We start from the raw sequence: 26,181 nt of genomic DNA, 5'->3' as shown, positions 1-26,181 counted from the left end.
CTCTTTGTGAGGTATTTCTGTGTCTTTTCCAGTAGGTGCAGGTGTTTGGATGGGGTACATTCCATATGGGGTGTTGTACTCAATTACTGGCCTAATGAAGGAGGAGTACAGAGAGGTAATAACCTTTCTTTTTTCTGGATGCAATCCATTTACTTATGAGATGAACCAAGTAAAAGTCATGACCACTGCCACTACATGATGGTCGAATATGAGATTGTTGTCAACCTGTGTACGTAGGTCTCTCACCACAGGCTGTGTGCTTACGGGGTTGCCATTGATGTGGCAATTAGTAGGGGCTGTGGTTTTGCTGACTGGAATGATAATACACTTTTTTGCATATAACTTAAGGTCATGACTTTGGCACCAGTCATTTGTTGCTGTGAAACTCTCTAGTAGTATGTTAACATCATCTGGGGTGTCAATGACAGTACCCGACTTACAGTCATCTGCAAACTTGGTCAGCCACAGCCCTTTTGTCTTTGCCTGGACCTCTGAGAAGTAGATGCCAAACAGCAGGGGTCCCAGGACAGATCCCTGGGGTATACCACTACTGATAGGTCTGCTGTTGGAGGTGAAGGCACCTATTTTGACCTTGTGGGTCCTATCAGTGAGCCAGCTGGCCACCCACCTGATGAGACAGGGATTTATGCCAAGTTGTGTTAGCTTTTAAGTGATGCCTGAGTGGGGGATTGCGTCAAAGGCTTTGGTCAAGTCAAGGTAAGCTGTATGTACTGACTTTCCCTCATCCACTGTCTTGATGATAGTCTCAATAAAGTCAACCAGGTTCAACAGGCAAGATCTGCCCTTGATGAATCCGAACTGGGTGAAGTCAAGTGCTTGGAAATTGCCTTTGTCCTTGTTTAAGAGGTCCATAATAATATGCTCCATGGCCTTACAGATCAGACTTGTCAAGCTAATGGGGTGATAGTTTCCAGGGTCAGTAGTAACACCACCTTTGTGCAAAGAGATGACAATGGCAGTTCTCCACTCTGCTGGAATGAAGCTGTACTTAGGCTATGGTTGAATAAGGTGCTCAATGGCGAGGCTAGTTCTTGCTTGAGATGGTGCAGAATACAGCCTGGTATACTACAAGGTCCCATGGAAACTGTGTTCTTTGCCTTGGATAGGGCCTTTAGCACTTGATCTGAAGAGATGTGAGGTGTGTGACAAGTATCGGGGATGTTGAATGGGCCTTTGGGGGGTACAGGGGGGTGAAGTTTGCACTGAACCTATCTGCTAGCAAGTTGGCTAAGTCAACATGATCAGTGTAAGTGATACCATTAAGAACGAATTCGGAACAAACCTGGGCTTTGCCATGGAGGCTCCTGACATAACTGAAAAAAGCTTTGTTTCAGCCTTTGTTCTGAAGGCTAGTTTCGATTCATAATTGGCTTTGGAGGTTTTCAGTAGTTATCTAATTTGCTTGTTGAGGCTAAAGAGGGAGTTTTTCCAATTAGGAATTTGTGCCTTTTTACCCTTGGGCAACAGTTTCTTCCTTTTGTTGTAAAGCCTGTTGATAGAGGATTTCCACTAGATAGGTTTGCATTTCTTTAAGGAGCAGGTTTTAGTTCTGTTGGGTATGGCTGAGTCCATGCAGTTGGACAGGTGCTTGTATACTGCACTGGCGTACTGTTCAGCAACTTCGTCTGCATCCTCTGAGGGGGGCAGTGGTGTGAAGCTACTGAGACCCTCCCTTAGAATGTTGTAGTCAGCTTTTGAGAAGTTTTTTAACCTGGTTATGGCTGGAGGGGTTTGGACGGGTTAGACACTTCGAATGAGATAGACCGATGGTCTGATCTCACCAGGGAAGAACTTATTATGGGGGTGGCGCAGTGGTTACCCATGTTGGTGAGAACCAAGTCTAGAATGTTATCTCCCCTTGTGGGGGATGAGACAAGCTGGCCTAGTGTGTTAGAACTGATAAAGTCAAGGAATCTTTGGGTGAGTTCATTAGAGCAGGAGTCAAGGAATTTTTGGGTGAGTGCATTAGATCTGGAGTCAAGACATCTTTGGGTCATTTCCCATTTAGTTAGGTTGGCATGTCCCAATCCTTCAGCTTGGCACATCTCAGCCAACTAGCTCCTTGTCAGCTTGCCATAATCTCTGCTGACATCCTTGTTTGCTCTCACTGTCTAACTAAGCTAACAAAAAGTAAATAAATAAAACTATTGTGATATTTAACTGAATGTCTACCATGTAGCTGCTTGAGAGTGCAAACACCTTCTCTAGTGACCACTGCTTACAGGCTACAGGCGTTCAATATCCACACCACTGCTCACCAGTGTGTGAGCATGTGATGGCTCCTCCACTGCCAACCAATCAGCACAAGCATCTGTACAAAATCATTTTGATATACAGATGACATACAGTTCTAATACATTTGTAACACAAGCATCTTATATAAATCAATTTGATATTCAAGGGACATATCATTCTTTACAAAACTCCAGCTGGCTATGCTAGCAGTTGCCCATATTATCACAGGGGGATTCAGAAAATTGTGTGAAGGGGTAAACCAAACCTAAAGACAAAGACATAACCCCAAAAATAGGTACATTATGTGCAGTGATAAATCAACCTTAAAGCAGGAATGTTCCTCCAAAATAGAGACAGTTGAAAGGTCTGCATCAAAGATCTATTCTTTTCTTGAAATATTGTTGCCATTCAAAGAAGACAAATGACACATATAACCTGAGCATTAAAGAGAAGGAGAAAGTTCAGCTACCAATTACAGAAGACCTGTACTGTATCTAAAAATATTTCACTTTGTGCATATATAGTGTAAACATCACAGAATATATACCTTATTTTTTTACAGGTTACAGCTCAAGTCTTTATTTAACAACTATGTCTATGATAGATAAAGCTAATTAATGATATTGTTTTCAGGCCATGTAATTTTGCTTAGTTGTGCGGAATGCTTTATAAAGCACGGCTAGATATGCCAAGTGATCATTAGCCATTTACAATGTCCATGACACATGCATTTACTATATAAAAATAACATGACACAAGCATTTTATAAATAAAAACAAACATAAAAACATCATGCTGGATGTGGGATGGCTGTGTGGTGAACATTTATGAGACTGTTGCTTTGAATGAAAATTACCAGTATGAAGTGGCAGTCACATAATGTAAAAAGTATTTCATTTTCTGAGTGGCAAAACCCCCAGCTTTCTTCATTCACAAATCCATTTATGATTTACCAAGGAAGTCAAAAAAAAGCCAACAACCTGCATATTCACAGCTAGTGGGGTTTGGCTTTGCATATGTACCCATAACGACTTAAAAAATGAAAAAGTGTTGGACATTCAGAAGCCTTTAACTGAAACACTGATATGTCCTTAACAGGTTATTGGCTTATATACCACAAGCCTCAACTATGGGAGGTTTAAGGTATACAATGAAGATTCTAGCTTGGCTAGGTCTTTCTTGTAGTTTTTACTAAATGGTTTACCTATATGAACTTTTTACCCTTTGGTTTGCACATCCTTCATTCAGGAACTCTACAGTTCTGAAACTAATACAATCAATGTTAGTGTACACCATATCAGAGAAAGACTTCTTCCAACAAGGATCACACTTTCAGCACTCGCACCAACCATATTTTTTGCACTAATCAAATTGCTTATAACACCTCCATCCTGTTTCATGTTTTCTACTGTTGTCTGTCACACAAGCACACTAAAACAGTTATTATAGCAAACTCCAGAGAAAAATAAACCAGGAGATTTTGTTATTCCACAAACATCCCACAGAAAGCATGTTTTTGACAATTTCCAGCATGTAGCAAGACTGCATCTATTGGAAGCAGACAGTCATATTTTGTTTATTATTCAGTTTTTACCTGACCAAGTGAGACATAGAAATCTTTCATAATTTTTTCATTTTCATCTTCAGTAGAAAGAACAGGGGTTGGTTCTCTTTTTAGAGGCCAGGGATAATATAACGGGTCAATCTGTAATTTTACTCCACTTCTGCTCCATTCCAACTGTGACATCAATTTGGCAAGCCTGTACTTTGGAAGGAAAGAAAAAAGAATTCACAGAAAATTATGTTTTTCTCTGATTAAACACAGACTGCATTCTCACAACATTTTTGGGTCCTATGTTAACTTTAATGTTCTGTGTACTCACTTTTACAAATGTTCTGTTACTTAGTAAAACCCAATAAACAGGATGTGGTATGTGAATTTTAGAGTAGAACCAAAACAAAAAGCACCAGCTCCATAAGCCATACAACCAATTCTCAGAACTTTCACAGCATAGTGAGATAACAAAGAATTTTTTTTAAATTGAGTGCTTTCCTCTGAAGAAATAAGGACTTTATCAGAAATTATTTTACAAAATATCATGTCTAAATAATTCATTTGATAGTCGCATGACTAAACCACTATCCAAGTTTAAAGTGCTCTTGCCAACTAAAATTAAATTAAATTAAAGTTCAGACATTTATATCGCATATAAAACAATTATTGAATTAAATATAAAAATGACATTATAGTTTTACAGGTGTTTATTAGGCTAACGACCACAAGGGTTTTTTTAAGCCTAGCCATGCATCCCAAATCTCTGACGAGTTCTGACACCCTTTATAAGTGTAAGTAGGGGCTTGGGAAATAAAACATTTCCAAGCAGGAGCCTCAGAGATGAGCCATTTACAGGTTGCCTGTGTCCATTAGAGGCACAGGCACCAAATCAGGGATGAAATAGATTCATAGATTAGTACTAGGCCAACTGCCTTGTGGGCCATTTTAACCCTAGCCAATTAACCCATGTGAGAATCCAACCCTGCCCTTTATGTCTGTAAGGTAAATATCTTAACCATTATGCCAACATCCCTCTGTTATAACCTCCTTTATGTTATAATAAAACATGATTTTTTTTTTAGCAAATATGTAGGTAACAATCAAGTATTCCAAAAACATAGCAATAAATAACATATGGTTGATGTTTTTTAAACAAGAAACATCTTTATTAAATTAGCATACATGACATAGGCAATTATACATTTATATAAATGAAAACAAACCATATTGGCATAATTTATGTTGCAAACATTATACATCACAAACTATACTGACATAATTTTAGTTGCAAATATATATTCCTTATAATCTATCCAATCATTGTCAGTCAAGCATTACATAGCTCATTCAAATCCTGTCTTCTTTTGAACCTCATTCCTCCTCTGCATACATTTTTCCCACAATTCCCATTTTTTCTATGTAATTTGCTCCTACCTTTTTCTAAAGATCACTCTTTTTTCAGTTGTTTTATCTTGGTTACTATATTCACTACTTCAAGTACAGTTGGTTTAGACTGTAATTTCCACTTTCTAGTAATTGCTTTTTTTGGCAGCCACCATAATTAGAGTCAGCAAGGCTTCACTATGTCTAGGCAATTCTGATTCTGCATCACAGCTCTAAAAATCATTTCCTTAGTTACACCAATTTGCTCAGCCAGTATCTCTAACACAGTACTCAGCAGCGAATCTTTAAAGTCTGCCAACTCATTAAACTCCCAGAAAATATGTTCCCGATCATCCTTCTAACATTTGCTGTCTACCTGAGGAAAAATGCTTTGGAGTCTACTTGGGGTATAAAAATACCTATGTAAAAACTTCCAATTAAAGATCCTAAATCCTCTAGACTTTGTTGCATATTTGAGAGACATACATATATACCCCCTTTGTTTCTTTGTGAATTGCTTATCCAATCTCTCTTCCTAATACTTTCTAACCTCCTCTGATTGATTCTTATAGTTACCATGCAATATTTTATATGCTCTGCTAATTATTCCTTTTTTAACTGCAGCTTCTGTTCTAGATTCTACTAAAAACTCTACCAGTGCTGGTCTTTTGCTTAGGATACCCCTTATTATCTCTCTTTGTTTATACTCTGATATCAATTATTGATAGGGAAGGCAATCTCTAGTCTGCAGTCCAAATAAAATCTTGGTGTCTTTCCATTCTATTAACTTTCCCTCTCTAGCTATTTGCTCCCAATACCATGGTTCCTTTGCCAGTTTTCGCCAATCAATTTCAGCCCACTCTTGCCTATTGTCTATATCCCTCATTGCAGTTATCCTTGTCAGCGGAATCTCCTTTTTCTATTCCTGTGTTGGCTTAGAATACTTTCTGCTACTTTATAAATATAATATTTTGTATGCTTATTGTTATTCTCCTTAAAGATCTGTATCCAAAATTCTAGTCTCTCCTTGTTTCTTGAGCTTCCCCCCATTTCATCATAATCCCTTTCCACTTTGAATTATATGTTTCTGATTTTGTTATGTATAGGAGCCTTAATGTGTAGCTCTGATATACCCCATCAAATTGGGTAATCTCAACTATTGGAAGAATCAGCTTATCCCACTTGAATCTTGCCATCTTCCCCTCCCCACACAAAGTTCTTCATCTCTTTGTTAATTGCTATCTACAACTTCTCCTCTGGTTGATAAAAATGTTCCTGACCTGTGTATAAAATTAAGGGACTAAAAACATTTAACTGCTTGTATGTTTTTATCCATATCAATAAAACAGAGCTTCCAGTTTCACAGTCTTTGTATTATCTTTTGTTTAGTCTCTTCTCACATATCTTTAGCTGCCACACCAGAAGCCTTTTCAATCCATACTCCTAAGGACTTCATTTTATCGTGTCCCCATAAATATGGATATTGCTGAACCAATTTGTGTGTGGGTACATAATCTAGAGCTATTGCCTTTGTTTTAGATTCATTAATTTTGTATCCCTAAAAGATGTGAAACTGCCTCAAAATGTTTCATAACACTGAAATGTCCTTTTTTTGGTTTTATCAGGTATAAAATAATATCATATGCAAATACAGCCAGCTTTTCTTGACTACTATACCAATTATATCCTTGAATTTTTGAGTCCCTTATTTTCTTTGCCAATGGTTCTAAATATAATGCAAACAGCAAAGGGGAGAGAGAGAGAGGACACACCTGCCTGGTTCCTCTGCTCAAGCAGAGATTATCAGAGAGGACCCCACCCACTTTAATTTTTGCCTCAGATCCCTCATATATCCTCCTGATCAACCTTATAATTTTATTAGGAAATGCAAATGCTTCCATTGCTCTGTTCATAATTTCTCAGCTTACTCTGTCAAGTGCTTTTTCTGCATCAAGACCCACCAACAACAGTGGTATTTTCTTACATTCTGCTTCCCTCTGGATCATCAGTGTTCTGTTAATGCTGTCAAATGTTTGCCTCTCCTCCACAAAACTGCATTGATCCATATCTATCAATTTTGGCATCATCATTGCCATTCTTTAGCCATTATAGACATAAACACTTTATAATCCTGGTTTAGGATTGAAATGGGCTTGCGTGAAGCTGAATCTGAAAGTCTTTACCCTATTTAGGTATTACAGCTACTAGAGCTTTCTTCCAGGATACTGGTGGTCCTTCTCCTCTCTTTAACATACTGTAAAACAAAACTTCCCAGATCTTTATCATCTTTCCCCTCCTAGCTTCCAAATGTCTACAGGAATATCATCTATTTCTGGGAACTTTCCTGTGGATTGATTATAAATCACCATTTTTATCTCATCTTCTCCTATCCTGTTAGCATTTGAGTCTCATCTACCTCTAACCTTGGCATATATAATTATTCCATAAACATTACCATTTGTATCTTTTCTTGATTTCCACATTTCTCTCCTTCATACAGACTTTCATAAAATTTCCAAAATATTTCAACAACCATTTCTACTTTCTGTTGCCTAACCATTATGCTAAAAGTTTTTGTGCTCTGGCGTTACTATCAAACACAGTTGCTTAACAGCAATCTTTCTAAACTCATGCATATTATTGAAGTAATCCTTTATTTTTTGTTTAACATTCTGCGACTGCTCCTCTTATTCTGTGAGATTTCACCTATTCTGCAATATTTTAACATTTGTCAGTCCCTCTAAATAATTCTTACTTGTTAACCATATCTCTCTTTCATTTGAACCCTATTTTTAAACTCTTTAATTTATCCATCTCCCTAGCTGTATTTTCAGAAGAAATTTCTACCTTCTCTAATCACTCCCAAATAATTTCCACTACCCATTCCTTAGATTCCTCTCTTTTCAACAGATAGGTAGGAAAGCACCAGTGTCTCATTTTTATTTCATTACCCTACAATTTTATTTCAGTTATTATTGGCATGTTATCTAAAATAGTTATTGGATGCATATCAAAACTTTCAATTAAATGCACATGTTCCTGTGAAATGTAAGTTCTGCCTAGCTTAGCCCAGTTTTTGTATCTTGGGGAATAATATGTAAATTCACTCCAAATTCCTACTACTGAATTCACATGTTCTGTGCAAAATATTTTCATAAATGTCCAAAAATCTAGCCTCCTTTGTTTTACTTTCTCTTCTGGGCCTCCCCAGACACATTTCACTGCCGCAAATCTAATTACAGTCCCTACCTATAAGTAATATTCCCTGCTTAAAAATTATTTCTCCCAGAATTTTCTTAAGCTCCATTATAGCAGAATCTGAAGGTTTCACTGGCATAGTCTCTCTGTGGTCTCTATTATCAGAAAAACAAGAAGCAGAATCTCCTTCTGTTTTACAACTTACTTTGTGTTGGACAAACTTTTGTATTTCCTCCTTAGCATGTTCTGCATTAAAAAAGTACTTTTCCCCTCCAGGAAAGAATACTCTGAAAATAGTTGGGTACAGCAGCTTGAATCTTGTGCCTGCCTCTCAACATTCCCTGATTAGTGGAATAAATTCACTCCTTTTCTGCCTGGTGTACAGTGAGTAATCATTTTCCACAAACGCTTTACTGTCTCCCACTTTTAGTACTTTGTCCTTCTGCCACTGTTTTGTCAAAATCAACTCCTTCTGCTGGTAGGATTGCATCTTTACTATTAAAGTTGTAGGTTGCTTTCTCATGACAAGGTTTGGAGCATACACACAAGCCCATTCAATTAACAGCTCCTGCTGTGAAATACCAGTCCAGTTACTTTCTCATGCTTTCATAAAATTAATAGTCTGTTCCTTCCAGCTCCTCTGGTACAGCAGAAAATCTCAGGTTTTCCCTATGTGCTCTGAAGTCTAATTCAATTATTTTTTGAAACATCTCTTCTTGAGAAGTTTCATATTCAGCCAGGCTTTTCTTAATTTCAACCTCTGATTTTTTTTTTCAGTTTTATCACCTCATCTGAATATATGTTTAAAGCTTCTTCCATTTTTCCAGCCTTTTGTTATTTGAGTTGATATACTCCATCAGTGTTTTGTTTATTTTAATCAGCTCTGAGTACATTTGACTTATTTTTTTCCTGTAGGTTACTGGAAGTCATATCTTGCACCAAAGCTGGTGCTTGCACTGCTTTTTGCTGAATACTGCAGAACTCTTCATAGTCAGTGTGTTTTCTCACCTTTTGTGGCTGATTTTATTTCAGGTTCTATGAATTTCTTTTTTGCTGGCATCCAGGCAACGCACTTACTTACTTTACTGAAATTTACCTAAAAATACAAGTTTACTGGCTCTCTCTTCTGAGTTTCTGTTTTCACACTGGGAGCACTGAAATTAAGCTGTTACTCAATATGCAGCCATCTTGGAGGTCCCCAACAAATGGTTGATGTTAATAAAAGCACGATTTGATAAATGAGTTCCACAGTTATTATGTTCCATAATTTGGCAGTGCATAATTTTAACACACTTGATACAGTGTTATTTAACCCAGGGGGTTGCCCTGCATTATTATGCAGTTGTGAAATCAGTTTTTTGTACTCTAATTTCAATTCCCACACATTCCCTCTAAGTAAACAAAAACTAAGAATACACTTTATACTGCAATGTCTGTCTAAAAACTACATTATTGTCATTTTTATTTTCTGTCATTATTATACTCATAAATACGCTTATGTACAGTTCTCTCCATCTTGCACACATAAAAATAATGGCACTAATCACAAAAACATAAATACATTACTCCTTTAGAGTCGCATGTATATTTTCCAGCTTCACTTTCAGCATAAATGAATCTACACTATCTACAATAACCACACTTCACTAGTCCCTCCCTAGTGCTTGGACTTTTCAGCGCCTGCACTTTTAGTTTTTCATTTATGTTTATAAGTCTCTTTTTAACACCTTTATAAAATTATCACTTAAAACAAAAGCAAAAATACATTTAATATAAAAAACAAAGCAATTTAATATGTTTCCAGTTACATAGGGATTTTTTTAAATCTGCCAACTCATTACACTCTGACAACATATGTTCCCAGTTACCTCTTTCTTCCCCATCACATTCTGACATTTGCCATCTACCTATGGAAAACTGCTCTGGAGTTTGCTTGGGGTATAAAAATACCCATACAGTCATTTCCAAGCAAAATACTAAAGCCTGTAGATTTTGTTGCATACTTGGGAGCCATACATATGTCCTCTCCTTGTTCCCTTGTAAATTGCGTACCCAGTCTCTCTGTCTTCGCATTCTTTTCTAACCTCCTCTGTTTCTTATAGTTATTGTGCAGTATTTTACATGCCTGCAATCATCCCCGTTTAACAGCAGCTTCTGCTCTAGATTCAACTAAAAATGCTACCAGGTCTTTCACTTAGGATCCCCCTATCCCTTTCTCTTTGCCCTTACTCTGAAATCAATCCCTCTTAGGGAAGACAGTCTCTAGCCTGTAGTCCAAATGTCTTCTTGGCTTCATCTCATTCTATTACTTTTGCATTTCTAGTTATTTGCTCTCAATACTTAAGTTCCTTTGCCAGTTTTCTCCAGTAAATTCCAGCCCCTTCTTCCCTATTCTGTGTACCTCTTCTTGCAGTCATCCATATCATGCCTCTCAACTGTCCAGATTTTCACAGAATGTTAAATTTTTGCCTCATATTTTGGGTCTGTCCTTCATAAAATTTGTGTTTTCCTGGATTTTTGAGACAAATCAGTAAGGATTTAATTCAATAAATAATGACAGACATTTAAGTTTTGGACTTCATATCCTTCAGAAAAATGTATGGTAATGGTAACACAAGACCTTTTGTTGTAGCAACGTTCTAAGTTTCTAACAGCAATATTTAAAATTGTCCCTATTTCTGGGGCTTTGTCCCCCTATTATTTGTCTTTGTCCAGATTTTTTGTGCTAACAGGTTGACAGCTATGATCCCTATCTGTAAAAATTTCCTTTCTCAATTCTTGTGTTGGCTTAGATTTATAAGCCTTTTATATGTAAAGTCAAGCCCTTCACTCAATGTTTCTAAGGCTCAATCAAAGCAACTAAATATCTTCCAGTTCTCCTTCACAATATTTTTATAGTGTTGGCATCAGATCCATACTTAGTATCATTGCTCTATTGAAGTTAACACTATTAGCAGATTTTTTTTTTAATTATCAGGACTGCTAATGGCTGGCAACCCTTTTCCCAGAATTGATTTATATATTACTTACCAAAACCTGGTAAACAGGATGTTGTATATTAATTCTAGAGTAGGTCTGTTTAATCCATTTGTGCCTAAAGAATGTGAAATACATTGACTCAATGACAGCAGTTTTTAGCAAATGTAAAAAAAAAAATTGCAGAAACCACGTTCACCAAATCTCCATGGATTTTATTTGCTCAATGCCCATTGCACTGTCCATGTGGGTGGTACACCTCCACTCCTCCCAAACTTATTTATATCAGCTCAGAGGTCACACATCAGTGGAGAAAGATGACAATTTCACTATCGGTGAAATTAGTTTAGCCAAATATTTGTCTATCTTTTTACGATCACTGAAACTGCTTTTGATGAATTGAAAGGAAGCCAAGAATACTACAAGGATTTTTTCATGGTTAATTACCACATGAAAAATCTAATTAACAAACAGTACCCCCAAAGTACTTTATGAGCTAATCTACTAGAAAATGTTCTTTAAAAAACATAGCATTGCATAAACAATCAGAAAACTGAAAAAACATATATACATTATATTTTCCACAGTTCACTGTTCTTGCTTAAACAGCACTGCCTTGTAGCTTAGTTAGTGCTTCTTAAATGCCTGTGTTACAAGTACATACAGAGTTCATCAGCCTCTTCCAAGTTAATCCCATAAACCCATTCTTAAATATTTCAGCCACCTTTTGAAGGATATGCAGAAAATATGATATAATATGGACTGCCATATAACGCAGTGTCATACCTCCAAATCTCTTAGAGCAAGAAATCTGAACAAAGCCACAAATAATGAAGGGACAAAGGCCCAAAAACTACAGACACTTTTTAAATACTGCCCTTAAAAGCTTAGAAAGTTGATAGATTAACAGGTTTTGCATTAGCATGAATTTTTCTGAAGGATATAAAGTCTAAAACTGAAATGTCTGCCATTATTTTCTGACTTCAGTCCTTACTAATTTGCCAGAAAAACACAATTTCATGAGAAATAGGTCAAAAATATGAAGCAAAAATCTGGACATTCTGCTAAAATCAAACTGTTGAGAGCTACGCACAGTGTGCAAAGAACAACATAAGACTGCCTGTACTAACAAATGCTCATAACAACAGTCATCAGCCTCTCAAGCAGGAAACTGTAATTGTTTACTTTTATTGACAAAGTGAACCGTTGTGTTTTTGATCGATTGTGTTGTATTCCAACTGAAAGCCCCACACACTCCCTGAACTTCCATATAACATCTCTGAGACTGCCATATCTTGGAGAAAAATAGAGTTTTCTGAAAAATGTCAGTCTCAGACTTTTATATTTGAGTTGGGATTTTTGTTCATTCATCAATTTTGGGGATTCAGCAATCTCAGCTCCAGCAATGTTACCAAACATATATATATATATATATATACATATACATATATATATATATATATATATATATATATATATATATATACATACACACACACACACACACACACACACACACACATATTTATACATAAAACCTCAACTTTCCTTGTGGTGGGTGGGTGAGGTTTGCATGCAAAAAGGTAAGTGTTCTTTTAATAATATCAAAGCCTTCAGGTACTGAACATTCTGGTATTCAGAGTAAGACTACATGTGACTGTTTGCATACTAGGATTGCAATAAAGGCTAGGTAAATGGACAGATGAGGTGCTGTGTGCATGCATTTATGTGAAGTGTGTTTTGTCTAGTGGTACTGTTAGGGAAAGCTTTTTTTTTCTTAAAATAATTTGTAGGATTGGAGTGAGGAACAGAGGGAGGGTAAGGGTTAGCACCCAAATAAGGTGATACAGAGGGGCAATGCAGTGTCAGTCACTTTTATCTACAGGCAGCCTCTATACCCATCATTTATAGCCACCTTATTCACTGTAGTCACCTCATTTGTCTGGCTATAATAAAAAATGGATACTAAAATTCATTCTGACTTCTTTCACACAAATGCACATTAGTCTTGCAAAGCCAGATAACACATAAAAGCATTTCAGATGCTGGAAAACATCACTTTTAGAGACAAAACCTCAAAATGTGTGTGTTTGTTGTGAACCAAATTTACATTTGGGAGGCAATGAAATTATAATAATAGAGTAACAACTTGAAAGCTGAAACATGGGTTGTGTCTTCAGTGTTTCCAATAAAATACAACAAATACCTACAAAACTACTTTTGCACACACATATTGTCCAGTGGGGTATGACTCAGCTACCACCCCTTCTACAAAAAAAAATACAGATTTACTTTGTAATGTTTTTATTTATTCTCATTTACCTGCTTTATCAGGGTTGCAACTTGCAAAATATATTATTTATTTTCCAGTACTCAGTGGGCACAACTAAGGCTACACACATTACAGAACCACACCATTCACATTTTGGATATACCTGGGTATTTGTGAGGTAACTGCAAGCTCAAGCATTACACTCAAGCTTTTCTTGTCAGCCTGAGCTTGCAGTTACCTAGGAAACAGCAGTTTAAGCATTTTAAAATAACTGCTTTTATTTTCCATTAACTGAGGGTCCTTAAGAAGGTTGGGGTCCTGGACTACTGTTTAGTTTGTCCCACCCAAACAACATAAGTCTTAACAAATCATAAAATCAGTATTCTGATAATTGTCAGAGTTGTGACCCATGTTTAATTTGGCCAATATCACCACGTAATTTTAGTAACTTGTATTACTGTTAAGTTCAGATATACAACATTCCATCTGCAGCATCTCATATCATGAAGTGTAATTTTTGTACAGCAGCTACAAAACCAACACAGATTAAAAACATCACCCAGAACAATGAAATTCCAAACAAAGAGTCTTGTTTTAAATCAGTTAGCAATCTAGCATTATTATGCTGACATTTCTGGAAGCAATATTTCCAACAGTGTATTTATTTATTTATTGACATTTGTTAACCGGGTTGGTCCAACTGGGTTTGTGGCTCATTTTCAGTGGAGAGAGGAGGAAAAGCTCCAGTATACAGTCAGTAAAATAAGTTACAATAGATGACAATATTTAAGACAGAAAGAATTACAGAACAAAACTTACTAAACAGCAATTTAAAGAAACACAGCAGAGTACATGCACAAAGGTAATGTGCATAAAGTTTATACAGAGAGATAACAAAAATGATAATATATTTACATATTTACATAAGAATTGAGCCATCAGCAGAGATGATTGAGTTCAGGAATTATCTGCTTAGAACAAAAATGGTTGCGAGGGAAGGAATTATTTAAAAGTGTGTAAGGGGTTCAGAGAGGCTAGGATGGGTCTTGACAAGGGCAGTTTTTGGACTTAAGTAGAAGAAGTTTGAGTTAATTTTTAAAGTGAGATGGGTGGGTGATGGTACATATGTCTAAGGGAAGTTTATTCCAAGCATGGGCAACAGAGTATTTGTATAGAAGTTTGCCTACTGTTTTCTTGGGTTGGTAGATGTCTAGAAATTGCTGGTTGGAGGTGCACAGGTCCTAGTTGGGGAACAGATAGAGACAAATGAAGAGTGAGCTGGACATAATACAGATTTGTACAGAATGAAGTGTAACATTTGAAACTGAGATAGCAATAGTTGTTGGGGAAGTTCAAGCCATTGGAGAGAGTTTAGGTCAAGGCAATGATGAGCATTGTATGGAGAGTTTGTGATAAATCTAGCTATCTTATGGTAAGTTTGTTGGAGTTTTTCCAATGTTGTGTCCTGGATATTAGTAAGAACTGGAGAAGCATACAGTTGGGAGGGGAGGAGGAGTGCCTGAGCAAGGGAGAGTCTGACATTAGGGGTTATACATTTTTTTTATTTATTTTCCAGTAAGAGAGGGTCCTTAAGAAGGCTGGGGCCCTGGACAAATACATATGCATAACTTTAGCACCTTCTGGCATTTAGACTGAAAACTTGCAGAAGTGTTTTTCTTTGGATGGAGTTATGATTAAATAACAGTCATACCTGAAAAGCTTAGAGAAATGTGCACTTCACTAACTCGTATGTCTGTTAATCTTTGGAAGTGATGTTCATTTGTCCTCAAGAAATAGAATGTTCTCATGTTTAGACTGCTTATATTGTACTTTTACATATATTAAAATGCAGACATACTACATTAGGACAATAAAGCATTTGGACTGGTGCTGGTGCACACGCTGCTCCGTATCCAGAAAATGTAAGACATGCAATATTTTGGCTCATGCCTTACAACTCCAATTGTGCAGTAATATCATGCTTATGTCACTCATGCCTAACTGTTAACTTACTGCACACTGCTGATGTGTTATGCCCTGGTGTTCATAAGCCTAGCTAGACAGAAATTTGTAAATAATTCTATGTCATTGTAAATATTAATATGATCCACAGGCTTGTGTTACAAATGTAAGGAAACTTTGTTATGTGCAGAGCTTCAAGATTGTAACCATAGTGCACCCTGCTAGAAGAAAGCTGATAAGTAAAGTATTTTACTACTGTGTGTGAACTCAAGCTAGGAGACAGGATGTCTGCAGCTGGAAATTTTTTATATTGTCTTAAGACAGAGATAATTACTAGGTTTCACATGTAAAGTGTCTTTTATTGCTGTGAGTTTCTGGCAGCTGCAGATCACAAAGAAATGTTAAATTTAGAATTATGTTAGCCTGGGAACTAATTCAAAGGTTTTAAGAATTATGTAATTTGAAATGATTCAGCAACAATATTTATTATCAATTTAAGGCCTATCTCAGAAAGACAGGAGTACATTTTAACTTTTGTTCTGAACTGACAACTCACTAGCACCTGCTTTGCTCTGTAAGTAAAATTTAGATCTTAGTATTTCTCTTAGGGATAGATAGAAACAGCAAAATTAGTCTAGCTGTTTTCTATATTTATGTCAGACTGTCCCACAATGTTGTTTTAAAGTATTTCTTGTGATTTCTGCACTCTCTGTTGTCACTGTGTTGAAGTTATTTATTATTAAATATTTTTAAACCTTTTAACTGTTGCTGTTAGAGATAATTTAAACTCTTACAGTACTTGCATGTATTTGATGATATTGTACAAGCCATTCCAATAGCCTTACTATTCGTCACACTTACTATTAGGGTAACCGTAACAATGCACAGTAGAATTAGACACCCTTTAGTAAGGGCCTTTAGAGTAGGTGATAAGAGTAGTTGGTGGCAGGTGGTACTACCATATAGTCTGGGCAAAAGGAGGCATTGCTGAAGAACCTGTACCAGCCTTCCGCAAGAGTGTCTGTGTGTTTGTATATAAACCAAATCTCAAAGTGTGTGTGTGTGTGTGTGTGTGTGTGTGTGTGTGTGTGTGTGTGTGTGTGTGTGCGTCAGCTACTTAGGCAGGGCAAGAAGCACTGGTTGTACAGAGAGGGTACTGGAGGTTTTGGCTTGACTACTCATCTGAGATCTGAACCCTATAGCTGTGCCAGTGGGGAGTCTTATTGGGGATCTGGAGGGAAAGGGAGAAACCAGCCCCAGACTGACTGTGATCTATGTGTGCTCTTAAGGGAAATTGTACTTTACTGTGTGTGTACTTGTTATCCTCCCAATGTGGATGCCCTTCACTGGTGCTAGTGGTGAGGATTCAGGCTCCTTGATTACTGGGCCAGTGTATGGGTGTCACATATAAATTGGTGGCAGTGGTGGGATATCCACACCAAGTATTAATTGGTTGATAGTGGTGAGTTAGCCACATCACATATTAACTGGCTTGTAGTGGTATGGATAGTGAATTCCTGTAGCTTGTGTACATTGACCACTGTAGGGGGTTTTGTACTCTAAATTAGCCATGCAGTGAACATTCAGAGTTCAGATCATAATTGTTTTATTTCTTTTATTAGCTTAATTAGTCAGGGAGAGCAGGCAAGCATGTCAGCAGAGGAGTATGGCAAGCTGACAAGGAGCCAGTTGGCTGAGATGTGCCAGGCTAAAGAACTGGTGCAAGGAAACCTGACTAAAGCAGACATGATTGCAGCTTTAGTCACAGCTGTATCCAAGACGATTAACTAGGAGGATGATCAGACTGGCCATGGAGATGTACAACACCCAGAGAATAGACAGCTCAACCTTTCTACAGAGGACTTAAAAATCCATCTGTAGTTAAAGAGACTTGAGTTGAAGGCCAAGCGTTTGGAAATAAAAGCAGCAAAGAGACTGAGGCATCTAGAGAGTGAGGAAAATGAGAAAATGGGATGTCTGCAGGCTGAGGAGAATGAGAAACTGCTACGCCTGTAAGGTGAGGAGAAGGAGAGGCAGACGCAACATGAAAAGAAGATGCTGACTCTTTGCCAGAGTCATGGAGGTAATGGGGAATGGAGTAACTGAACCCAGAAGCAACTAAGGTCAGTAAATTTCTTCCACAGTTTACAAAGGATGATAATTTTAATAGCTTCATTCATATGTTTGAGAGAGTATTTAAACAGTATGATGTTGACTAAAAGCTCTGGGTAAGGTTACTGACCCCCTTACTCCATGGTAAAGCTGTAAATGTTCTGTCCAAACTATCTGATGTTGACTTTGTAAACTATAATGCTGTAAAGAACTGTTTGCTAGAATTTTTTAAGCTAACACCTAAAGCTTATAGGAAAAGATTTCATGAGTATAGACGCAAGGCAGATGAAAGTGTGTGTGAATATGTTGCTGAACTGAGCACTTATTTTCATAGGTGGTTGAGTGGATGTCAGGTCACCAGTTTTGATGGGCTGGCAGAACGTTTGGTGAGGGAACAAGCCCTTAGCACTTTGTCTGAGGACATGAGGATGTGGTTAGCTAATATACAATGCTCTACTGCAGAGTAGATGGGGAAGAAGGGAGACCTATTCCTAGCAAGCAGAGCATCCTTGCACAGGAAAGGGACACCCAGTGCTGCTCATGGGTCTAAGGGAACCCATGGTGGGCAGCCCAGACTGCCCCAACAGAATCTGCCAGTAGCAGGGGAAGCCACTAGTTCAGGTACATGTCCAGGACATAGGGTTAAATGTTTTGACTGTAACCAGTGGGGCCATGTGGCATACAGATGTCCACAGAGGCAAGGTGGGGAACAAAAGGTGAGAGAGCCAGTAAGTGGGAATGCAAAATGCCAATAGTAGGTTGTCTTGAGACAACAGGGGTACCAAACTACCATCATGCAGATGTCCTGATAGGGAAAGATTTTGATGAGGTAGCACCATGTGTTTATGCAGTTACACTCAGTCAGGCTTGGAGACAAGCATGTGGGTCTGGTAGCCTGGGAGAGACCCCGACAGACCACACACTTGCAGTCAGGACTGCTGAGGTAGCTACTTCAGGGAGGAAGCTACCCTGTAGCAGTGAGACTGAAGGTAAGCCATAGCTGTTTGTGGGTACTGATGTTCCCTTGGACAAAGTGACTGCAAGGACAGAGGTGAGTAGTAGTACCCAGGCTCACAGTGAGGCACCGGTCAGAGGATACCAGACTTCCTGTGGAAGGGGAGCTGTGAAGGGTTAGAAAGAGAAAGTTGAGACAGGCTCAGCTCTCAGACCCTACATTATAAGGCCTGAGGCAGGTAGCTAGTGAGGCACCTGATTCTCAAGGGAAGGGGGAATCTGTTTACTGGGACAAAGGGTTACTGTATTGAGAGTGGACCTCTGAGGGAGGGCTAGAGGGTGAGAGAATGCAGCAGTTGGTAGTCCCTACAGCCTACCATCTGGCACTTCTAGCCATGGCTCATGATATTCCCTTTGCAGGTCATATGGGCATAAAATGTACAAAGAGGCATATTATGCAGAACTTCTATTGGCTTGGGATTTCCAGAAATGTAACAAGGTACTGCAAGACCTGTTAGCAGTGGGAAAAGGTAGGCAAGGCAGGAGACAAGGTGAAAGATCCTTTGATGCATTTGTCTGTGATTGAGGAGCCATTTCAGAGAGTAGCTATGGATATTGTGGGGGCTCTGAGTACCCCAAGTTCCACAGGGAAAAGGTATATCCTAGTGGTAGTAGATTATGCTACAAGATACCCTGAGGTAGTGGCTTTGTCCTCCATTGAGGCAGAAAAGGTGGCAAATGCTTTGTTAGAGATTTTCAGCAGGGTAAGTTTCCCAAAAGAAATACTGACTGACAGAGGTGCCAATTTCATGTCAGACCTGCTGGCTTGTGTGTGGAAGTACTGTGGGGTGAAGCACCTAAAGACCACCCCCTACCATCCTCAGATTATTGGTCTTGTTGAGTGGTTAACTCTACACTCAAGTCCATGCTACAGGCATTTGCAGACCAGTTTAAGATGGAGTGGGACAAATATTTGTCCCATCTGTTGTTTGTTTACAGAGAGGTTCCCCAGGAATCCACAGGTTTTTTACCCTTTGAGTTGTTGTATGGGCATAGGGTGAGGGGGCCTCTAGAGTTAATTCGAGATGAGTGGAAGGGTGAATGTGAATTGCACCAGGAGTCTGTTGTGGCATATGTCCTAAACCTCAGGACAAGGCTCAGGGAACTCATGGGCTTGGCCCAGGAGAACCTGGCAGAAGCCCAACAGCAGAAAATGGTCTGGTATGACAAAAATGCTCGAGCTAGAGAGTATGCTATAGGGCAGTAGGTAATGGTTCTCATTCCTGTCAAACACAACCAGCTGCAGGCAGCCTGGGAAGAATCCTACAAGGTGGTATGGAAGGTCAGTGATGTTAAGTACATGGTGGAACTGCTAGGCAGGAGGCAGGAGCAGAAAGTGTACCATGTTAACATGATGAAACCTTACCATGATAGGGAGGCCCTTGTGCTGAGTATCTGCAGTGGATTGCAGGAGGAGTCTGAGGGAGATCTGGGGACTGATCTCCTCAGTGAGGCTTGGACTGATACCTCAGTGGAAGGGCTAGCAATGTCCCAGCAGCTATCTCCTACCCAGGTTCAAAAAAATCTGAGCAGTGTTACTGGAGTTTGTGGACATCTTCACTGGGAAACAAGGGTGCACCCACCTGGTGCAGCATCAGGTGGATACATGACCTCAAAGGCCTATTAGGCAGGCCGCTTATAGGGTGCCTGAGAGAGTCAAATAGACTCTGAAGGAGGAGATACAGGAAATGTTGGAACTAGGGGTAATTCAGGCATCCAACAGTCTCTGGGCCTCCCCAGTGGTGCTGGTGCCAAAGAAGGATGGCAGCACCAGGATCTGTGTGGACTTTAGGAAATTAAATAGTCACACAGACTCAGATGTTTACCCCATGTCTAGGACAGATGAAGCCTTAGAGCAGCTGGGTGGGGCTAACTATCTTACCACCATTGATCTTACTAAGGGTTACTGGCAGGTGTCCTTGACTCCCAATGCTAGAGAGAGGTCAGCCTTTGTGACTCCTTTTGGCTTGTATGAGTTCACAAAGATGACCTTTGGGATGATAAATGCCCCAGAAACTTTCCAGAGGCTGGTAGATCATATCCTAGCAGGAGCAGGAGGGTTTGCCCTTGCTTACCTAGATGATATTACCATTTACAGCCATTCCTGGCAACACCACCTTCAGCATGTCAGGAAGGTGCTGGGCAGACTACAGAGGGCAGGGTTGACCATTAAGCCCAGCAAATGTCAGGTAGGTATGGTAGAGGTCTCCTACCTGGGACATAGAGTGGAGAGTGGTAAGATCAGGCCAGAACCTGCCAAAGTGGAATTCATTCAGGCACGGCCTGCACCTGTTAACAAAAAGCAAGTGAGGGCATTTTAGGGACAGCATGGTACTAGAGAAAGTTTGTCTCCAGTTATAGTACCATAGCTGCTTCCCTCAAAGACCTGACAAGGAAAAACAGGCCAGATAATGTATTGCGGACCCCAGCATGTGAGCAGGCATTCCAGAAGCTTAAAGAAGCTTTGGGAGAACCCCCTGTGTTAGCCAGTCCAGATTACAGCAAATAATCTGTCGTGCAGGTGGATGCTTCGAACCATGAACACCCAGTGGTTTATCTCAGTTGTAGGCTCCAAACCAGGGAGGAATGCTATGCAGCTGTATAAAAGGAATGCCTAGCCATAGTGTGGGCACTGCAGACACTTCAGCCTTATCTGTATGGAAGGAAATTCACTGTAGTTACAGATCACAATCCCCTAACATGGTTACATTGAGCTAGCCAACAAAATGCCAAGTTGCTAAGGTGGATCCTAGAGTTACAAGCATATATGTCAGTGCAGCATCGCAGTGGGATTAGCAATGCCTACGCAGATGGGCTCTCAAGACAGGAAATGGGGTAAGGCATACCCAGATAGACTCACCCCTCTCAAGCTACATTTCTCAAGGGACACTTGATAAACTAGTTTGAGTTCTCTGGGGGAGAAGAAATATGAAGGCTGCCAGCCTAGCTAGACAGAATTTATAAATCATTTTATGTCATTGTAAATATTAATATGATCTACAGGCTTGTGTTGCAAATGTAAGGAAACTGTATTATGTGCAGAGCTTCAAGATTGTAACCACAGTGCACCCTGCTGGAAGAAAGCTGATAAGTAAAGAATTTTATGACTTTGCATGTTCTCAAGCTAGGAGACACAATGTCTGCAGCTGAAAATTCTTTCTATTGTCTTAAGACAGAGATGATTACTAGGTTTCAAATGTAAAGTGTTTTTTATTGCTGTGACTTCCTGGCAGCTGCAGATCACAAAGAAATGTTAAATTTTTAGTTCTGTTAGCCTGGAGAAACTAAATCAAAAGTGACAAGAATTATGTAATCTGAAATAACTCAGCAGTAATGTGTATTATCGATTTAAGGACTATCTCAGAAAGAAGGGAGTGCATTTTGTCTTTTGTTCTGAAACTGACAACTCACCAACCCTTGCTTTGCTCTGTAAGTAGGATTTAGCTCTTAGTATTTCTCTTAGGGATAGATAGAAATAGAAAAATTAGTCTAGCTGTTTTCTATATTTATGTCAGACTGTCCTACAATGTTGTTTCAAAGTATTTCCTGTGATTTCTGAACTCTCTATTGTCACTGTGTTGAAGTAACGAGTTTTGCCTTGTGTTTTTATTATCAGATATTTTTGAACCTTTTAACTGTGGCTGTTTTATGTAGAGATAATTTAAGCTCTTAGGGTACTTGCATGCATTTGGTGATACTGTACAAGCCACTCCAATACCTTGCTGTTCGTCACACGTACTACTTGGTAACAGTAACATTGCAGAGATGAATTGGACACCCTTTGGTAAGGGCCTTTAGAGTAGTTGAAAAGAGTAGTTGGTGGCAGGTGGTACTACCGTATAGTCCGGGCACAACGGGGCATAGCTGGAGAACCTGTGGCCAGCCTTCCCTAGGAGTATCTGTGTGTTTGTATATAAACCAAATCTCAAAGTGTGCATGTGTCAGCTACTTGGGCAGGGGCACGAAGCACTGGTTGGACAGAGAGGATACTGAAAGTTTTGGCTTGACTACTCCGCTTGAGATCTGAACCCTATAGCTGTGCCAGTGGGGAGTCTTACTAGGGATCTGGAGGCAAAGGGAGAAACCAACCCAAGACCTACTGTGATCTCTGTGTGCTCTTAAGGGAAATTGTACTTTACTGTCTGTGTACTTGTTATCCTCCCAATGTGGACGCCACTCACTGGTGCTAGTGGTGAGGATTGAGGCTCCTTGATTACTGGGCTAGTGCACGGGTGTCACATTCCTTATGCAATGTTAGCAGGCAAAAAGAAGCATAATTTGGGTGGCACTGCATTACTTAAGGCTTTCAAAAGAGCTAAACTGTGAAAACTCAGTATTACTTATCTAATTTCCCCCCATAAGCTCTGCTATACTTCTCTTATATCACAACTGTGTATTCTTAAAAGTAGGGATTCTCTTCCACTTCCCTTGGAAACTCTGCAAAAGGAAAGTTTTCTTTTGGAGGTTAGCTCATAAGAAGTTTCCAGTCAAAGGGGAAATAAGACATAAGGTTAAAGAGGAATGCTTATGTGCTGTAGCAGAGTATAAGGCAGAAGAGTCATTGAGTCACATTTTCGTTTACTGCCACATTAACTGCTGGCTTCTGACAAAATTAGTATCTAAACTATACAGTTCAGAATTTTGGTAAGGTAACAGAAGACATGATTTGCTTTATAGTTTGTGGTAAGTAAGATAGATAGATATAAACGTGATAAAATGGATGCCAAACTTATGTGAGTTGTGTGGACTCTCAGGGGAGGGAAGTGATAGGAATAGTTATATAATTCCAAATGGGAAATTGATCTAGAAATAAAAACTATTATAAGTGCTGTTATTGACTGAGAATTGCTTTTCTGTTTTTAGAATCCCTTTGAAGTTGAATTGTTTTTATCCTGAATTTTTCTTTTAAGGTTGTGAAATTTTATACTGATGCTATGCTAATTTTCAGTAAATCCCCCCCTCTCATTTTTCAGCTTACTTTGTGTATTTTGTAAACAATATGTATATGTTTACAGTTTTAAACTGTAAATTAATGAATGTTCTTCAACTCCTTTTTAGAATAAGTACTATGGGACCATTTACATTCACCAACCATGGCTACCACCAACTCAAATACATGAGATCTCAGTTTAACATCTCGGCACTTCAGGAATGCAGCCCCCCCCCCCCCCATGCTACACCACAGTGTCAGTACTGCAAAAAATATATAAACAGCTGGTGTGGGAACACAACTTACAGTTTTCTGATCTTCTGTCATCAAAGATGAGTGTACTACCTACTGTGCAGCTGACACATCTCTTTCACATTGCACTTCCTTTCCCAGTGCAACTTATATTTTAGACATACCCTCCTTTCTGCAGTCTTATTCCCCACTACATATATATTTTACTCATAGTTCCTGGTCTGTAGCAATCCCATCATAGAACACACACATTTTGTTCACAGCCATGCTACCAGACACAATCCTGTTTATAAAGCAATAGTATATTTTTGTCATAGCACTCACTCTCTTGGTTACAATTCAATACTTGAATGTACAGAGCAATAAAATATCCAGTAGTGTTCATTGTTTCATCAGTTACACGTCTACAAAAGGCTTACACCTGCACAAAGGAGTGAGGCTTGAAGAAAGCTGTTTATGCAGCTCATTATAATATTTCTAGGGTACTATATTAGCTTCATGAACAGTAAGCAGCACTTAAGTCTACACTATCCAATCTACCATGAAAAGGTAGGTGAATGACAGTTGTAATATTATGCTGACAGTTTTATGACAGTGCTTACAACCATACCATTCCACATTGGGCTGATTTCACAAACTCTCCTCTTCCAGTACCAAAACTATTTTTTATAGAATTACAAAGGACAATTATTCCAGTTATATTCCAAATGTTCTTGTCATATAGCTGGCCCATGCAAAACACCAGCTGCTGGCATCATGAATCATTCAGTGTCAGCAGGCAGGACGGATGTATGCATATGCCCTTCATTAGTGAGCATTGCATTGGCATTGTGGCTGCTGAAACAGTGTGGCACTCTCTTCTGCTATCCAGAAACCATATATCTTCAAAGCATAAAGATCATGTTGGCCTTTCTCAAAGTGCAGAAAAGTGCATATCCACTTGCACCATGCATTGGAGTTTTATAAATCCCAGCAATTAAGCTTACAAATGAGCTTAGAAGAAGGACATCTTTAATACATGAGAAGTGGAGTCCTGCTTCACTATTGTAAATGCAATATTCTAGAAATACAAAATATTAAGAAAGAGCTGATGTCAAATGCATTGACTGTCAAACTGACCTATATGTACATCAAAAATGTAAAAAATGAAAACAACTAAATAATACAAAATAAATTCCAGAACATATCCAGAGATACAAGGTTTTCAATTATGCCTCAGTAAATCTTGAAGTGGTATTACCTAGATTTTATGAGGCAATGTAACAGTATCGATATAAAATGTCTCACAAAAGTGGATATTGAGCAGTATGCTGGCTCAGTGTTAAGATCTCGATCTCATGGATTTCTGCTTCAGTCCTGACCTGTGGCCACTGTTTTTCTGGAACTTGCATGTTTTCCTCCATTTTGTGTGGATTTTCTCCAGGTACTTCAGTTTCCTCCCTCAACAACATGGTAATAATACGCTACTTTAATTTAGTAGCATATAATGTATCTGCCATGAACTTGTGGCCTGAATTGTGGCTGGAAAGGGTACACAGGCCCAACTTATTCCCCGAATAACAAATAAAAAATAAAAATAAATGAAAAACCAAACAATGTGGTAGCATATGAGCAGCAATACAGAATGTTAAGTGTAATGATGCAATGGTTATCACAACTTCTATTACAAAGGTAGCCTGTAAGAATCATTAAGACACAAACAAAGCATTAACAGTACCTGTATTCAAAGTAACAGTCACTCTGCAGGAACAGTGGAAGTCTTTCTTGCTTTATCCATTGAACCCCCTGCTCTCGATCCAGGCACTAAACATAGAAACAGAGTGCAAAATATTATTCTTCATTGACCATTAGAACATATTATTCACTAACATTTCCTTGAAGCAGCCAATGAATAGTAGCCTATAAAATTCCCTACCAATCTGAAAACACGCCTGTGCTTAAAAGCATCATAACCCCTTACAGTAACCTCAAGACACTTCTCTCATCCAACAAGCTACTAGTTCAAACACACAAATCCAACAACTCAGCTGGCAACTCTCTATTTGCCAGCTATGTTGGCAAAACACAGAACTCCCTCCCTGCTGAGCTGACCTCAGATCCCACTCTATCCCATTTCAAAAATAGTCTTAAACTGCCCCTTAAAAGCCACTGGCTTTGTCCTTGTTCTTGTCCTAACTCCCACAATACAAACACGTGCTAAATAGGACGCCTGTCTTCATCTAGTTTTCTTTCTTATTGAAAGGTTACTGCTTTGTATTATATATGACAGAC

The 26,181-nt window shown here is 38.8% G+C and overlaps 1 protein-coding gene across 1 annotated transcript in view; it reads right to left on the bottom strand.

Moving 5' to 3' along the window:
- Nucleotides 1-26,181, bottom strand: part of RGS22 (regulator of G protein signaling 22) — a 971,253-nt gene that overhangs the window by 710,796 nt on the left and 234,276 nt on the right. Inside the window, exons 5-6 of the mRNA XM_044065939.1 lie at nt 25,628-25,713; nt 3,851-4,016 (exon numbers count right to left, since the gene is read on the bottom strand). Of these exons, the coding sequence (XP_043921874.1) occupies nt 3,851-4,016; nt 25,628-25,713 (252 nt within the window). The remainder of the gene's footprint in view (nt 1-3,850; nt 4,017-25,627; nt 25,714-26,181) is intronic.

This window comes from Protopterus annectens, chromosome 3.part0 (assembly GCF_019279795.1).
Source record: "Protopterus annectens isolate FY-2018-M chromosome 3.part0, PAN1.0, whole genome shotgun sequence".
In the NCBI taxonomy this organism is placed as follows: Eukaryota; Metazoa; Chordata; order Ceratodontiformes; family Protopteridae; genus Protopterus; species Protopterus annectens.
This window is presented reverse-complemented; position numbering and strand designations above follow the sequence as displayed.